This window comes from Chanodichthys erythropterus, chromosome 19 (genome assembly GCF_024489055.1).
Source record: "Chanodichthys erythropterus isolate Z2021 chromosome 19, ASM2448905v1, whole genome shotgun sequence".
In the NCBI taxonomy this organism is placed as follows: domain Eukaryota; kingdom Metazoa; phylum Chordata; class Actinopteri; order Cypriniformes; family Xenocyprididae; genus Chanodichthys; species Chanodichthys erythropterus.
The window spans coordinates 21,725,234-21,743,102 of NC_090239.1; the positions used below are offsets into that span (position 1 = coordinate 21,725,234).

The 17,869-nt window shown below is 44.0% G+C and overlaps 1 protein-coding gene across 1 annotated transcript in view; it reads right to left on the reverse strand.

Moving 5' to 3' along the window:
* The window catches only part of plcd3b (phospholipase C, delta 3b), a 118,914-nt gene that overhangs the window by 54,815 nt on the left and 46,230 nt on the right, over positions 1 to 17,869 (reverse strand). Inside the window, exon 8 of the mRNA XM_067369479.1 lies at positions 7,440 to 7,592. Coding sequence (XP_067225580.1) covers positions 7,440 to 7,592 — 153 coding nt within the window. The remainder of the gene's footprint in view (positions 1 to 7,439; positions 7,593 to 17,869) is intronic.

Below are 17,869 nucleotides of genomic sequence, written 5' to 3' on the forward strand. Positions count from 1 at the left end.
GGAGACGTTGGAGACACAGATGATCAGGGTGACACTGGAGACACAGAGAATTAGGAGAGATGATGGAGCCACAACACAGAGGTAAATGTAGCAGGGAAGTGAGTCAGAGCCTCGATAAAACCGGGGAGGGAGGGCGGGCGGGCATCCTGGAGTCTTGACAGGAGGGTGGCGGTGCAGGTAGGTATGCAGTCTCCAGGGTGGAGCCAGGAGCTTGAGAGGCCAGAGCAGAGCCAGAAATTTGAGTGACCAGGGCAGAGCTGGCAACTCAGGCGACCATGGTGGTGTGGCCTCTGTGGCCTTGCCATGGACCCCAGGCTCAGCCATTGTGGCCAAAAAAAAAAAATCTTGGGAGGAGCTGTGGGTTTTTGGACTGGAGTGGACTCTGGAGTGGGCTCGTGGGCTGGAGCGGACTCTGGAGCAGATTCAGGGACTGGAGCGGACTCTGGAGCAGACTCAGGGACTGGAGCGGACTCGGGCTGGAGTGCACTCTGGGGCTGGAGTAGACACTGGAGCGTACCTGTGGGCTGGAGCCATCTCTGTGCTCCAGACAGGCACAAGTGTGGTGACCATTATCGTTGAGGGCTCATGCATGGTGGCCATTTTGGTTGAGGGCTCAGGCGTGGCGGGCTTCTTGGGTTAGGGCTCAGGTGTGGTGGCCATCTTGGCTGAGGGCTCAGGTGTGGCGGCCATCTTGGCTGAGGGCTCAGACATGGTGGCCATCTTGGAACGAGATCCTGGAGTGGCAGTCATCTTGGGAAGAGGCTCAGGAGTGGCAGCCATCTTGGGACGAGGCTCAGGAGTAGCGGCCATCTTGGGACGAGGCTCTGGGATGGAGGCCATCTTGGAATGAGGCTCTGGGATGGAGGCCATCTTGGGACAGGAGTTCTGACTGGCGGACATCTTAGGATGAGGTTCTTGGGCTGGCTGGAAAGCATACGAAGGAACAAAGCTCTCCCAACATATGGAGACTGCCTCTCTCCAGTCCAATCCAGCAAGATCGGGGAGTTCCTGGGGGGTCGACATAGTCGGCCCCAATCCTGTACAACGCCTTTATGGTCTCATCTTCCAAGAAGCTGGTCTGAAAAAGAATGCAAAATTTTTGTGGTATAGGTAAACAGATCGGTCTGGATTGCACCGCCGCCGTGATCTGTCCCGCGAATTCCCACACATTTTCTACAGTGCAGCTCATCTTCCTTTTAGTAGGTCTGGTCTTCTGTTACGGAACACAGACTCACAACGATGTAGAAATGAATATGAGAGTTTATTGGAAATGGGTAAAGTAAACAGACAGGTAAGTAAAGCAGTCAAAGCAGCAATGCAATATTGAATGGAAATACTGACAGTTCTTTGCATTGCAAGTGACTTGAGGAGGTCGTGGATGTGAGCAGCTGAGCACACACTTTGGTGATGAAAGTGGAGTATGGAAGGAGTCTGGAGAATGGAGACGTTGGAGACACAAATGTTCAGGGAGAAGCTGGAGACACAGAGGATGAGGAAAGACAATGGAGCCACAACACATAGAGATAAGTGTAACAGGGAAGTGAGTCCTTACTCATGAACGAGACCAGACAAAGTGCCAGAGTGAAGTGTGTGCTTAAATGGTGCCTGTGTGATGAGGTGATGTTGATCAGGTGCAGGTGATTGCTGAGCGTGAGCAGTTGGGCAGAAGGAGGGATGATGGGAAATGGAGTTTGGGGAAGGTGAGAGAGATGGTGACTGTGACATCAGGCTTTCGGGTTGGGGCCCGGCAATTTTAACAGAGGGGGACTATCCATCCCATTCACGCCCACACCCCCAGGATGTGATTTCAATCGATTTCAAAGGTCCACAGCAACAACATGCACTGGGGCCCCGGATACCCTAGCTACAGCCCTGATGTTGAGCATTTTACCACTAGAGATATACAGTGGGTACGGAAAGTATTCAGACCCCCTTAATTTTTCACTCTTTGTTATATTTTGTTATTAATTGTGTGTGCGCGCTGTCGCGGAAGCGTCAGCGGGAGCGTTCAGCCTCCTCGTGTGAAGACCGACTCGGGTAAAGACCTGCGACTCTACCTGCGCGACTCCACCGAGCAACGAAACTGGTAGGCACTTAAGTTTCTTCCCTCCTTTCACACTTGTCCTTCTTCCTCAGCATGTGCTTTCAACTCATTCCTGTTGTCTCTCGGCAACGCTCCACTAACCCACATAAAAGGCAGCGCAATGCTTCCAACCTGCGTCCTGTTTACTCCTCTTCTAACACTAACACTCCTCTCTCTGTCTCTGTGGGTCTATGGAATTGTCAGTCAGCAGTTAACAAAGCCGACTTCATTCCAGCCTTTGCTACTAATTCTTCTCTTAATATCTTGGGCTTGACTGAGACCTGGATTCGTCCAGAGGACTCAGCAACCCCTGCTGCTCTCTCTAACAACTTCACTTTCTCTCATACCCCTCGCCAATCTGGGAGGGGTGGGGGCACAGGTCTTCTCATTTCTGACAATTGGAAATACTCGACTCATTCGTCTCTGTGCAACTACAATTCATTTGAATTTCATGCTATTAAAAAATTTCAATTCCTGTCAAAATTTATTTTGTAGTAATTTATCGCCCCCCAGGCCAACTGGGTACCTTTGTAGAGGAACTGGACATGCTGTTGTCCTCATTCCCAGAGGATGGTAGCCCACTTGTAGTTTTTGGCGATTTCAACATTCATCTAGAGAAGCCTTATGCTTCTGACTTCCACTCTCTGCTAGCCTCATTCGATCTTAATCGGCTCATAACCACAAGTACACACAAATCTGGCAACCAACTTGATCTCATTTACACTCGCAACTGCATCACCGACAACATTCTGGTAAAACCTCTGCACTTTTCTGATCATTTTTTCATTACTTTTAATCTTCAACTCCCCATTTGTTCACCACCAACCCCGCTACCAGTTACCTTCAGACGAAACCTGCGCTCTCTTTCTTCTTCTCATCTTTCCTCTACTGTATCATCCTCCCTTCCCTCACCCTCACAATTCTCATCTCTGGATGTGAATACAGCAACAGACACTTTATGTTCCACATTAACTTCTTCTCTAGATAGTATCTGTCCTCTGTCATCCAGGCCTGCACGTGCCACTCCCTCTAATCCCTGGTTATCTGATGTTCTTCGTGAACATCGGACCAAACTCAGGGCTGCAGAGAGGAAGTGGCACAAATCAAAAGATCAATTTGACCTTTGTAGCTATCAGTCTCTGCTCTCATCCTTTTCTGCTGAAATTCATGCTGCTAAATCCTCCTATTTCCACAACAAAATCAACAGCGCTTCAAACACACGCACACTTTTCAAAACATTCAACTCTCTCCTCTGTCCCCCTCCACCACACCCACCTCATCCCTTACTGCTGATAATTTTGCTACATTTTTCACTGACAAAACATCTACCATCAGCAGTCAGTTCTCCACTCCACACACACAGGAACTCAGACCAACCACACACACAGCCACACACCTCCTCTCTTCATTTCCCCCCCCCTCACTGAGACAGAAGTATCCAAACTTCTCCTCTCCAATCATCCTACTACCTGCCCTCTAGATCCCATCCCCACACACCTTCTACAAGCCATCGCTCCCACACTTTTACCAGCACTGACACACATCATCAACACATCTCTCCAAACTGGCACTTTCCCTAACACATTCAAACAGGCTCGGGTAACCCCACTGCTTAAGAAACCCACATTAAACACGTCTCTTGTAGACAGCTACAGACCTGTTTCTCTCCTACCATTCATAGCAAAAACACTTGAACGAGTTGTTTTCAACCAGGTGTCATCTTTCCTCTCACACAGCAACCAATTGGATGTCAATCAATCTGGTTTCAAGAGTGGCCACTCGACTGAGACTGCACTGCTGTCGGTCACTGAATCCCTGCGGATTGCAAAGGCTGATTCCAAATCATCAGTCCTCATTCTGCTTGATCTATCAGCTGCCTTTGACACAGTGAATCATCAGATCCTCCTGTCCACCCTCTCATCACTGGGCATCACAGGTACTCCACTTCTCTGGTTTGAATCCTATCTCACAGGAAGGTCTTTCAGGGTTGCCTGGAGAGGGGAGGTATCCAAAGCTCATCAGCTGACCACGGGTGTTCCTCAGGGTTCAGTTCTTGGACCCCTCCTCTTCTCCATTTACACTACATCACTTGGTCCCATCATTCAGGCACATGGTTTCTCCTACCATTGCTATGCTGATGACACACACTTTCTTCCTTTCATTCCATCCAGACGATCCCACAGTAGCTGCTCGAATCTCAAGCTGTCTGGCGGACATCTCGGCATGGATGAAAGAACATCATCTACAGCTCAACCTGGCTAAGACTGAGCTTCTTGTCTTCCCTGCCAATCCGACTCTAAATCACGATTTCAGCATCCAGCTAGGCACATCCTCAATTACCCCATCAAATTCGGCCAGAAATCTTGGAGTAATCCTTGATGATCAACTGACCTTCAAAGACCACATTGCAATGACAGCTCAGTCATGCAGATTTGCACTATACAACATCAGGAAAATCAGGCCCTTTCTAACAGAACATGCAACACAACTTCTGGTCCAGGCTCTGGTCATTTCTAGGCTTGATTACTGCAATGCACTTCTGGCTGGACTGCCATCATGCACAATCAAGCCTCTACAAATGATTCAGAACGCAGCAGCACGTCTCGTCTTCAACGAGCCCAAAAGAGCCCACGTCACGCCTCTCTTCATCTCTCTTCACTGGCTACCACTTGCTTCTCGCATCAAATTCAAGGCGTTGACGCTTGCTTACAGATCTACCACAGGCTCAGCACCCTCCTACTTCCACTCACTCTTACGAGTCTACACTCCTACCAGAAACCTGCGCTCATTAAAGGAGCGAAGGCTTGTGGTACCATCACAGAGAGGCACAAAATCACTTTCCAGAACATTCTCATTCACTGTCCCTTGCTGGTGGAATGATCTTCGTGCCTTCATCCGGAATGCGGAATCCCTGGCAATATTCAAAAGACAGCTGAAAACCCATCTCTTTCGTGAGCACTTAACCTCATCTTAAAAAAAAAAAAAAAAAAAAAAAAAAAAAAAAATTCTTATTCCTATCCTTTCACTTCCTCTAATCCCTCTCTATTGTAGCTTAGGATAATCTGAGCACTGCCCATAACTTGTATTATGAGCACTTCTTGTCTATTTGCCTCGTCATAACGACTCGCTTGTTGTATTCCTCACTTGTAAGTCGCTTTGGATAAAAGCGTCTGCCAAATGAATAAATGTAAATGTAAATATATTGCAGCCATTTGCTAAAATCATTTAAGTTCATTTTTTCCTCATTAATGTACACACAGCACCCCATATTGACAGAAATACACTGAATTGTTGACATTTTTGCAGATTTATTAAAAAAGAAAAACTGAAATATCACATGGTCCTAAGTATTCAGAACCTTTGCTCAGTACTTAGTAGAAGCACCCTTTTGATCTAATACAACCATGAGTCTTTTTGGGAAAGATTCAACAAGTTTTTCACAGCTGGATTTGGGGATCCTCTGCCATTCCTCCTTGCAGATCCTCTCCAGTTCTGTCAGGTTGGATGGTAAACGTTCGTGGACAGCCATTTTTAGGTCTCTCCAGAGATGCTCAATTGGGTTTAAGTCAGGGCTCTGGTTGGGCCATTCAAGAACAGTCACAGAGTTGTTGTGAAGCCACTCCTTCATTATTTTAGCTGTGTGCTTAGGGTCATTGTCTTGTTGGAAGGTAAACCTTCAGCCCAATCTGAGGTCCTGAGCACTCTGGAGAAGGTTTTCGTCCAGGATATCCCTGTACTTGGCCACATTCATCTTTCCCTTGATTGCAACCAGTCGTCCTGTCCCTGCAGCAGTGCTTTCTACAACTTTCTCCCATCTCCCGACTGCATCTCTGGAGCTCAGCCACAGTGATCTTTGGGTTCTTCTTTACCTCTCTCACCAAGGCTCTTCTCCCCCGATAGCTCAGTTTGGCCAGACGGCCAGCTTCTGGTCATCCCAAACGTCTTCCATTTAAGGATTATGGAGGCCACTGTGCTCTTAGGAACCTTAAAGGTACAATTTGTAAAATTTTTGCAGTAAAATATCCAAAAACCACTAGGCTAGTGTTATATATTTTGTCCAGCTGATTACTAACAATATCTCTAATGTTTTCAACTACTTGTAAATCATGAGAAAATTCCCATTCTAAACAGTGACACGGGGCAGTGCAGTCGCCTGTCAATGACGCAGTTACCTTTGTTACCGCCTTTACTGACGTAGAAACCACATGACAACAGTGCCGTGGACAAATGCGGAAGTAGAGTCTAGCGTCCAGCAAACCACTAGCTTGCTTCAAGCAGTTCCTTATTTACTTCTTGCACGTTTTATGGTGGATTGTGTTAATTATTTATGGAACATAATTACTGTTTACCATCTGCCGCTGGTTCTGTCCGGAAAAGCGGAAGCGGCGCCGGCGACTGTGTCATAATAAAAGTCCCACTGCTCGTGAGGCGTGTGTTGATCAATCGCTCCAGCTCCTCGTTCAGCTCCCACAACACTCGGTCCTGCTCTGCTTCATACTACAGTAACGTTAATAATCGCATCCACGAACATGAGTTCTTCCAGACTCCAATCCCTATTCTTTTGCACCGTCCGTTGAGATGGAGACCACAAGTCCCAAGTTTCCACTCTAAAACTTTACGTCATCAAACTACGCCTTTGTTTTGAATAGGCTTCTAGCGACCTCTAGCGGAAAAAAATATCACAAATTGTACCTTTAAGTGCAGCAGAAATTTTTTTTGTAACCTTGGCCAGATCTGTGCCTTGCAGCAATTCTGTCTCTGAGCTCTTCAGGCAGTTCCTTTGACCTCATAATTCTCATTTAGCAAATGAGAATTATTAGCAAATGGCTGCAATATAACAAAGAGTGAAAAATGTAAGGGGGTCCGAATACTTTCCGTACCCACTGTATAATAGCAGAAATAGCACTTGCTAACGAGCCTAAGATTAGTAACTAACAATGTTATATACACAAACAAAAGACCACTCCTGACCCTTTGAAAGTTCATGCTAGCACACAACAGTGGTAACAGTAGCTCTGCTAGCCGATGTTATAATTAAATCTTGACATTATGTCTAGATTATTAATGGTATTTAATGTAAAATGAGACCGGCAAATGGCAATAGATGTGGATATCTTTACATCTACTGTCTATGTAATTGATGTATTCTTACAAATAGAGCTGTTGGGAATTATAAGGCATATGCTCAGATATACTCACAGCTAACCTATATAGAAGAACCGTAGAGAACTGTTACGACAGTCCAGGAACTTCAAGCATTGTCTTTTGCATAAAATTCAAAACATCACAGATAGAATGCTCTTACTGGTTTTAGAGTACATTTAATGAATAATTCTATTAAGGTTGACTGCATTACCTCTGGTGATGGTAGCCACTGAAGCAGCTTGTCATTGATAGGTGTGGTGAGCAGTTTGTCTCCCAGAATTGATCGCAGCTGTTGGGCCATGATTGTCTGCTGCTCCACACAGCAGTGGTTCTCCAGAGACAGAATAAGAGGATATGGAGAAGTCTAGAAAATAAGCATATGTTCATGAATGCATATGTATTCATGTATGTTTTCTTTCATTTTACCTTTTGGCTTTTTTAAGGCAAGGTCTATTTTCAAAGGAAAGATGCTAAACATTTTGGGGAATAGAATAGCAGTATTTCATCAGTCACTATATCGTTATGTGGACTGACAAATGGGGTCTCACTTGGGAGCCCCAATACCCTCTGAGTTTTAGAAAAATGTCCAATGGAATTGGCAAGTGGAATTTGCATGCAAAGCCCCTCCCCCATACATACGGGTATATAAGATGGTGGCACGCATCCACTCATTTGGATTTTTGCTTTGGAACCTAGTGGTTGTGTGTTTCTCTCAGTGATCACTTTTCCATTCACATAAAAGAGCTCAAGAAAACCTCTTGTTGGAATCCAATAAGGTGCATTCAGTGTTTTGCCACAGCGTGCAGCGACCTCCAAGGCGCTTTACCTTAAAAGAGCAGTTTTCCCTAAAAGAGCAAGCACAGGTGGTGTGTGTCTTTAAAGATGCCTTTCCGTCCATGTGTTTTTGGATGTGGTCATTTCTTGTCCTCATCTGATGGAAACAATTGCTGTCTCACATGTCTGGGCCGCGAGTATGCTGAGACGGCATTTGTGGAGCACTTGCTACACTGCGGTCGTAATTCTCCTTCCTAGTGAAGGTAGGGTGACCACCTGGCTATTGATCTGTTGCAAGACAATAGATGTGATTTTGCGGGACAATGCGGTACACATGTGAGACAGATAAATTTACTACTATTATGCTATGTAAATATTGATTTACATGCGTTGGCAAACTTGGCCAATTTTTTTTTTTTCTGCCGGTGGTTGCCCAGGCCCACACTATAATGTTGCATTTCTGGCAACACTACACCCGGGAGAGAAGACAATTCTAGATTCACAATGCCAACAAAACAGACATTTGATGCAGTTTTACTTACCACTTGCGGCTCTGACTCATGACCGAGATCATTATTGCTGTGACCGCTCCATCTTTCAGTTTCAAACGATCTGTGAATCCAGTGTCGAACTGGACCTTGTTTATAAAACCATTAGCACCGATCCCGAGGGCTTGAGCAGCGCGGTAACGAGGTATTTTCCATTCATTTTAACCAATTAAAATTTGATTGCAACTATCAGACATGACTTTATCCTATTGAGAGCGCATCAATGTAATGCTTGAGCACAATTCTCTCAGCTTCACTGTTCACTTAACCAAGACCGGAGTGGGACTTATTTTCAGCCCTGGAGTTTCATGCCTTAGAGTGGCCCACTTTAATTCACAAGTCGACTGTACTGTTCTCTACTCAAAATCACATTTTACTGTCTGGGAAAAAAACTGTTTAAGGAAAAAAGTAGGCTACTCAGCTTAGTACATTTGGCCACGCTGACATTTTCTAGATCATATTTCAACACAGTGCCATGACAACACCGGCCCTCGTGACCTAAAAAACAGACTGGCCCACCGGGAATTCTCCCGGTGCTCCTGATTAGTCAATCTGGGCCTGCACTTAATGCTGGGTTCTTTGGGAACGTCTCAGGTTATGCATGTAACCATGGTTCCCTGAGAACAGGGAATGAGGCGCTGTGTCAGAGCGCTTGGGCAACCATCTCCGTAGGAACTGGTGTCTGAAACACATATCCAATCTCTGCAATATCATATTGACCACCGACAGCCCATGACGTCATAACGATGCAGCCCGGTAGTATATAAGGGGTGCCAAGATAACATGTCATCTGCTTATCATCTGAAGGGACTGTATGCAGGCAGGCCCCGAGGCATGGCTAAGAGATGCAGCATATCATTCCCTGTTCTCAGGGAACCATGGTTACATGCATAACCTGAGACGCTCCCTTTCGAAAAGGAACTTGCGCTGCGTCAGAGCGCTAGGGGAACGATATACCCACTAGGGGTGTGCACGAATATTCAATCTCTAATTAACATTCAAAAAATAAAAATACAATTCGAATTTTAATATGTTTTTTTTTTTTTTTCTGGCCGTAAATGCATGATATATCCTAAGCACTAAAACTTGCAGTTATAGCTATATGCAGTGGGTGGCACTGTGGAGTGTGTTTAACAAGTTTATTGTATTTGATCATCACAATGTTGTCATCTGCCTCATGAAGTTTGGAATTACTTAGATGAAAATTATCTTACAAAATGGAATTACTTTTGATCAAATGAATTAATGAAACCGAGTTATTATATATAATATATATAATATTGCCACCATAATGAGAAAGCACATGAAATCAAAACACTCGTCGAATGAGGAAAGACAGCTGTCCATCAATGCATTCACGACAGGTAAGCGCAGCTGTACCCCGAGTGAGCAGAGAAGATACCTAATAGCAAAATGATATCGAGACATAAACTTCCTTTAAAGGTGCCCTAGAACTTTTTTTTAAAAAGATGTAATATAAGTCTAAGGTGTCCCCTGAATGTGTCTGTGAAGTTTCAGCTCAAAATACCCCATAGATTTTTTTTAATTCATTTTTTTAATTTTGGGGCATCATTATAAATGAGCCGATTCAGGGCTACTGGCCCTTTAATTCTCGTGCTCCACGGCCACGGAGCTTGCGCTTGCCTTGAACAGGGCATAAACAAAGTTTACACAGCTAATATAACCCTCAAATGGATCTTTACAAAGTGTTCGTCATGCATGCGGCATGCATGCGTCGGATTATGTGAGTATTGTATACTGTTATATTGTTTACATTTGATTCTGAGTGAATTTGAGGCTGTGCACTGTGGCTAACGGCTAATGCTACACTGTTGGAGAGATTTATAAAGAATGAAGTTGTGTTTATGAATTATACAGACTGCGAGTGTTTAATAATGAAAATAGCAACGGCCCTTGTCTCCATGAATACAGTAAAAAACGATGGTAACTTTAACCACATTTACAGTACATTAGCAACATGCTAACGAAACATTTAGAAAGACAATTTAGAAATATCACTAAAAATACCATGATATCATGGATCATGTCAGTTATTACTCCATCTGCCATTTTTCGCTATTGTTCTTGCTTGCTTACCTAGTCTGTTGATTCACCTGTGCAGATCCAGACGTTACTGGCTGCCCTTGTCTAATGCCTTTCATAATGTTGGGAACATGGGCTGGCATATGCAAATATTGGGGCGTACACCCCAACTGTTACGTAACAGTCTGTGTTATGTTGAGATTCGCCTTTTCTTCTGAGGTCTTCAGAAGCTTCAGAAATGGTTCTTGATGAATAAAAAAATAATGTCTTTCTTGTTTAAAGTCCTTTAAATAAACAAATATTTGAATATTCATTTTTTGCAAGCTCAAATATTTGAATACAATATTTTTGAAAAATGTCCATCCCTAATACCAACGCCGCCATGCTGAGGGGTGTGCATGCCAACGTATGGCAGTGACAACTGTCAGAATCAAGCAAATTCACCAGACCCACTCATTTTACATATGAATGCCTGCCAAGGTCACACAAAGGCCTGGAACCAACAGACTGTACTCATTCTACCATGCCCATGGATTTTAGAAAGGACATGAAGCACTTGGCGCGTGCCCCTTTTTTTCATAAATATTTTACTTCATACAGAAGGGGTTCCTATAAGGAAGCGTGGCTAGGGGCCCAAAGGACCCCCAGCTAGTCACTTCTCAGGGGACACTTGTCAACCCTGAATGCCACCAGGGAGGCTGACCAGGTTCCTAGCTGTACTAGTAACCTAGTCTGCCTACAACCTGTCTGTTTCTACAGAAACAAGGTCTCCAAAACAGAAAGTCTCATGAAGAGACATCCAGAAAGTGGGACTGCGAAAGGCCCATCACCAACTCAGACCGGATCTTTGAGATGGGCATCCCGGAGAGCAGGACTCAGCAAAAGCGCTATCGACCCTCGCAATCAAGGGGAGTATATCTGCTCGATCCGAAGATTTACAGTGTTTCAAGGCACTAAGGAGGCCGTGCACTCTAAAAAAAGGGGACCCTCGTGAGGGGAATGCTCACAGCCTAGGGCTTGACCTAACTGGGAGGCCTCAGAAGCCTTCGACCTATGACCAGACTTAGGGAGCTAAGTACTCAAATCTACTCTCAGAATGACAGGAGTCCAAAGCTCGACCTATAAGGTTGACCAGGCTATAGGCTAGGAAAACGAAGGTGAACAGGATTAGCCAAGTCAGCGACACGTAGTAACGTGCGGTCTCAAGATTAAAAGGCCAGATTAAAAGGCCAACCATCACATTGCCAGCAAGCAAAGTGCTTCAGTAAAAGCATACTTTTTTCAAACATGCGGCAACATACCCTTGAGGAGGCCCATTTGGGCTTCCTACTCCAGATGAACATGGGTATCAGCTCGTGGCACCCAGAATAAGACCTTGCTGACCAATACCCAATCGCAGGGGACTTGCGTCAGGGCAGCCTACAATGGCCAGCTACCTGGTATTGAGTCTTAACTGCCAGAGAAAATACCCATACTGTGGGGAATTTGCTTCCAGGGGGACCCTAAGGCCAAACACCACAAACGTACTGGTTAAAAATAGTCATTTCACCATGCAATGAGCTGCCATGCACCCGCATAATGGGGGCTGGCCTTCAGGGAGCTAGCGGTCTAAGGCCTGCAACACTGGGGCTCGCACACAGGGAGACCTGCTAATACACAGGAAGGTATGTTAGGGCCAACTACCTGATAGCAAGACTAGCTAGCTGTCCAAAAGGCCAGCAGCACTGGGGCTCGCACACAGGGAGACCTGCTAATACACAGGAAGGCATGTTAGGGCCATCCACCTAATAGCAAAACTATTGCAAAATATTGCAAACTATTGCCTAATAGCAAAACTTAGCTGACCAAAGCATAAATAGTCAGTTACCCACATTGCTGGGGATTCGCCCTCAGAGATGTCTGCTAAGGTCTGCTATCTGATAGCAAATCTATGCGCATGTACCAGAGAACCCATACTGCTGGGGACTAGTCTCCAGGGTGACCCGCTAGGGCCAGCTACCTGGTAGCCAGTTCAACACGGCTAAATGCAGCAACCACACCGATGGGGCACGTCTCCAGAGAGGCTTGCTAAGGCATAGACATGCAGACGTTGCTCTAAATACCAAAAGCAATGACCAAAGTGGACTCGCCTGCATGGTCGCATGACCAAAGGGGACTCGCCTGCAGGGGGCCTGCTAAGGCCACAACCAGCAGCAAGTTTTGCTGCAAGCGCACTGTTGGGGACTTGCTCGCAAGAGATCTGCTAAGACCTACTTGTCTATCAGCAAATCTAGCTAGCTGCTAAAACTCCCCAATAAATCTGAGGACTAGCTAACAGGAAGACCTACCAGGGCCTGACTACCTGCCAAAAACAACTGCTAGTTGTCACAAAACCCAAAGTGCTGGTGACTACTCCTAAGAAGGCCTGTCTAAGGCCAACTATTCGGGGCATGTCTTATTGCTACCACATCCACACAGATGAGGGCTCACCACAGAGAGGCCTGCTAAGGCCTACTATCTGACAAAACTACCCCATTGCTACCAGAAACCAATTTAATGGGGGCTGTACCAGTGGCATAGCCACGGGGGGGCCTGAGGGGGCCTAGGTCCCCTCATTAACATGCAGGCCCCCCCAGATTTTTTATGTTGATTTGTTACACTGATGCATATGCTGCGCGGTAAAATGCAACAGCTGTTTTTAGACTTATTGGTTTGATTATTTCACGTGTTGCGCGTAGCTTCTGCTGTTATTATCTTTGCGCGTGAGAGTTCGTTATTATGCGGTGAAAGGCAATGTGAAGCGGCACCCGAGGCTTCCCGTTTCCAGGACGCGCATCTCAATGCAGTGAAATCCAGTGGGTGCTCGGGCTCCAAACTCTCCATTCATTTTAACCAATAAAAAGTCGTTAGAGAATCAAGAATCTCTGACTGCAGCGCACACAGCTTTCTTCTCGTCATTATAGTTAATTTGAGGCAGTTTTCGTGGCTTATTTGCTTTCGCTCAGATATTGCGTGTGTGGCTGTTCGTGCTCAAACTTGGTTATATGTAAATCAAACATGCTTTTTCTCTAGAATTGTCTGCTCTCCTGGATTTAATGTTGCTAGAAGCTATTAACCATCAAACTTACATAACTGACTGTTAAAACAACACCTATAAATTGTACAATTGTACATGTACAAATGATATCATTTTCAAACTTAGCCTACTTTAGTCAGCCAGCTATCTAGATATTTTTATTATCTATTTAATATATATTTTTTACGTTATATATTTAAAGTTAAGTGCTTATTGTAGCCTAAATGCTTACTGAATTATTATATTTAGCGAACCACATACTGATCATCAAATAGTACAATATCAGCATGAGTGTAATCAAAATGGTTATGAGTCTGGATAATCTGTATTTTTTAGAATAGAAATAACGTTTTTTCAACGATTCAAAAAGCAAATTACACAATCAAACAAAACAAATTGTAGGGATAATTTACTTTAGGTTCTGACAAAATGTTTTATTGTTTTAAATTAATTTATAAATGGATTATGGTCTGGTCTACGTATGTATCCCTGCCTCTGCTGTATTATTTTTATCCCTGGTGGGGATAAAAAAAATATATCCCTCCCGGGTGATGCTACTCCACAAACCACCAAAAGAGCATATAAAATACCAAAAATAAAAATCGTTTTTTTTTTTTTTTAAACATTGCCAAGTAAAACGCTGCATTTATATAGAACTGTCTCTTTATGACACAACAAACGGGATACTTTTCAGAGGCACATTCCGACTTCGCCTCAGCACCAGGCGCAAGTCAAATGAGCGCGTAAAAGGTGCAGGTGACGACGAGGGAGCTTCAGTTGAACAACAGTGAACTGCGGTCAGATGAGATGATGTCAGGCTATGTCGGTAAAACTCAGAAAAAATAACATGACTGTCCAATCAGCCGTTATACTGTGCTCGTGGCGTGCTCTCAAGAATTGCATGCGCAAATGCGCCGGCGCGCGCTGCATAATTACTTTATTATAGCTTAAATAAAGTGCAATAGATACTACAAGCAATGACCGTCGTTTGAAAATGAAATTGCCAAACATGCGATTAAAGCTACCTCAAAACTGTGCATGCATGCATGTATTTGTTGACATGGTTTTAAAGCTATTGTTATCCAATTTGTTGGTCTTAACGTCTTAAAAATGCACATATTTACACCAAGGAAATCTAAATTTTCTCGGGGGAGCATGCCCCCATACCCCCTAGCAAACTACATTTTATGACCACGGTAATTATGAAACCGTAAGTACATGTTCTATAAATTATATCTAATGAAATCTGAGGTAAACATGTATTTCTACAAATCTGGGCACTTTGAGAGTTAAAGTTTGTATGTTTATGCACTGTGATCAAAAACAAATGGGACCAAACGCGATTGAATGTAATGGTTTGTAACTCGTATAACTACGATTGATTTTGCATTTCTTTTAGAAATTAAGAATTATTAGTGTCATTGTAGTCATTATTAGTGTCATATATATATATATATATATATATATATATATATATATATATATAATATATAGCGGCCCCCTCATTTTTAGATGCCCCCCCCCCAAAAATAAAATTCTGGCTACGCCACTGGGCTGTACACAGGGAGCCTTGCTAAGGCCAGCTGTCTGACGGTGCATATACTGGCTGCTAGGAGCCCACATGGTGGGGACTTACACTGAAAGGAGGTCTGTTAAACCCACTACCCTATAGCAAGTCTAGTAGCAAAAATAGACTGTTTAAACAGCGCCTACGCGTGGGACCTATCGCATTGCAGACAAGCAGTGTACTCAGTAAAATCACCTTTTACCCTTTAAGCAAGGGGAGTACAAACATACACCACATGCCCTGGAGGAGGCCCGTTTTGGCCTACTACTCCAGACGAACACAGGCGTCAGCTCGTGGCAATGCATGGACTACAAGGGAGCTTACTAAATGACTAGCCTGAAGTGAATGTCAAAATACTGCTCAACCTGAGCCACAATGGTGAAGGGCAGACAAAAAAACAGAGCTATAAATGGATATATAGAGCTATAAAGGACTCATAAAAAACCTTGTATTAAACAAGGGAGTACGGTTCACATGACCCTGAGAATGGTAAAGGGGAAAAGGCATACCATAGCGATTCAAACATGACAGAAACAGTATCTGCGCTCAGCCCTAAGGGAATGGGGGCCTGTTTCCTAGAAATCGCCACCCATAATCAACCCAATGCTTGAACAATCAGACTTAGGGGACTCAAGCTAGGACCTAATAGTAACTAGCTTCTGAAAAGCGGGGCCACAGCAAAGAGGACTCATTAAAGAGGGGCCAGAGGCAGAAATGGATAGCAGACTGCCTCAATCCGTAGCACCAAGCCTAGGCCAGCTATCAAGGTGGCCCTGGTGAGGGCCAGCTCAAAGCATATATCTACCTGGCACTCTTCAGAGCAGCAGCCTCACAGAACAACTCTCACAGGCAAGAGGAGGCACAATCACTAAACTGAAACCGCTAAGGTGGCAGAAATATCCATTAAAGCCTTAGCCATCCTAAATAATATAGGAAGTGACGCTAACCAGGTAACAATGTCAGGCGGCCCTGAGGGCCACCGCTAGACATTTAATCTATCTGAAGTCAAAGCACTCGTCCCTGTATACAAAACCACCCTCCAAACCTTGTAGGAAAGGAGACAAACTACTCTAATCTGAGGTGGCTACCAAGACGGCCAGCAGAGGGCCAGTCTGCGACAGAACAGTGGCCTCAAATCCACTGCCATTTTTTATTTTCTTTTATTATTTGGGAGGAAGCCAACTTACGCACTAAAAGAGAGCATAAAGCACAGCAGTCTTGCCAGATAGCATACAATCAGCAAGACCAGCAAACTCATTTCTTAAGAAAACACAATGGTACTTCTCTCTCTCTTAAAGTGTTATTCTAGCCAACCTACAGGGACTTCAGGGCCCTGATAGTAACATTAGATTGAAATAAAAATCCTTTCCTATTTTTAGATAAATGCCCAAGCATGTCCTACACAGGGAACAGCGGTCTACAAGAAATACCTTAATATTTAAAAGTTAAAAAGACCTGCTAACAGTTCCACCTGCGGCCAGAGGGTGGTGATCTACCACCATAAACAACATTGGGTCTTCCTCCCTTGCAAGCCTAAAAGCCTTCTCACTATCAAGCCAACGGCAGACCATCAGAATCATAATTTTGTCATTATCGGCCCAGCCATAAGCCTGGTGTAAGAAGCGCCTGGGGTTAAAGAAGAATGGAGAGTGTAGCTCTTATCACCCTCAGAGTGAGGAGATCCATCGACAATGCTGACTGGGGGACAGGCCAGGTCCAGTTTGTCTGGATGAGGACTCCCCAGATGAAAAAAAAAGTACATTTCTATAGTGCTCTATTTTCGTGCACTAATTTCGTACTTAAAAAGTACTAAAGAAGAATTTTTAGTATATTAAGATAATCTGAAGAGCATCTAAGTGTACTTGACTGTGCTATTTTGAGTCTGCGCTATTGATAACTGTGCTATTTTCACCATAAAATATAAACTAAAATGTGTTTTTAGTAAACTATCTCTGTATTTAAAAAAAAATGTATTTAGATTAAATCTATTTTTTAAATACAAAGATAGTACATTAAAAGCAGATTTAGTTAATATTTCATGGTGTCTCAAAATAGCACAGTTGAGTACACTTAGATGTTCTTAAAATTATCTTAAGAAGTAGTAAAGAAGAATTTTTTATATATTAAGTCTGAAATTAGGCCACTTATACACTATCGGGCCACTATCGTTATGACATCATGGACTGTCGCCGATCAATATGATTGAGATTGGATATGTGTTTCAGACACCGGTTCCCACGGAGGCGGTTCCCCTAACGTTATCTTTCCCTCACAACCAAAAACACACTTCTTTGGTGACATTGTTGATTTCATACAAGCGTTGATGGGCGTGCTCTTGCTCTCTTGCTCTCTCGCTCTGGTCGATGTGTGCATGCACGCTCTTCCGGGAGAAGTGCCCGTACAAGGAATTCCATCCTTTATTATGTAATAAAGGGCCATGCTTGAAAAAAAATGTCCAAAACCTGTGAGAAATTAGAAGAGTATTTTTGGCACAGAAATACTGTAATACATCCAACTCTTTTTTTGAAACTTTGGCCATGTTTAGCATGAGAATCCAAATCTTTAACACTGTAAATAAGTCAGAATGCATGAAATAGCATTAGACCCCCTCTTTAAAAACAATCTTAAGAATAAAAGATAAAAACATTCTTAAG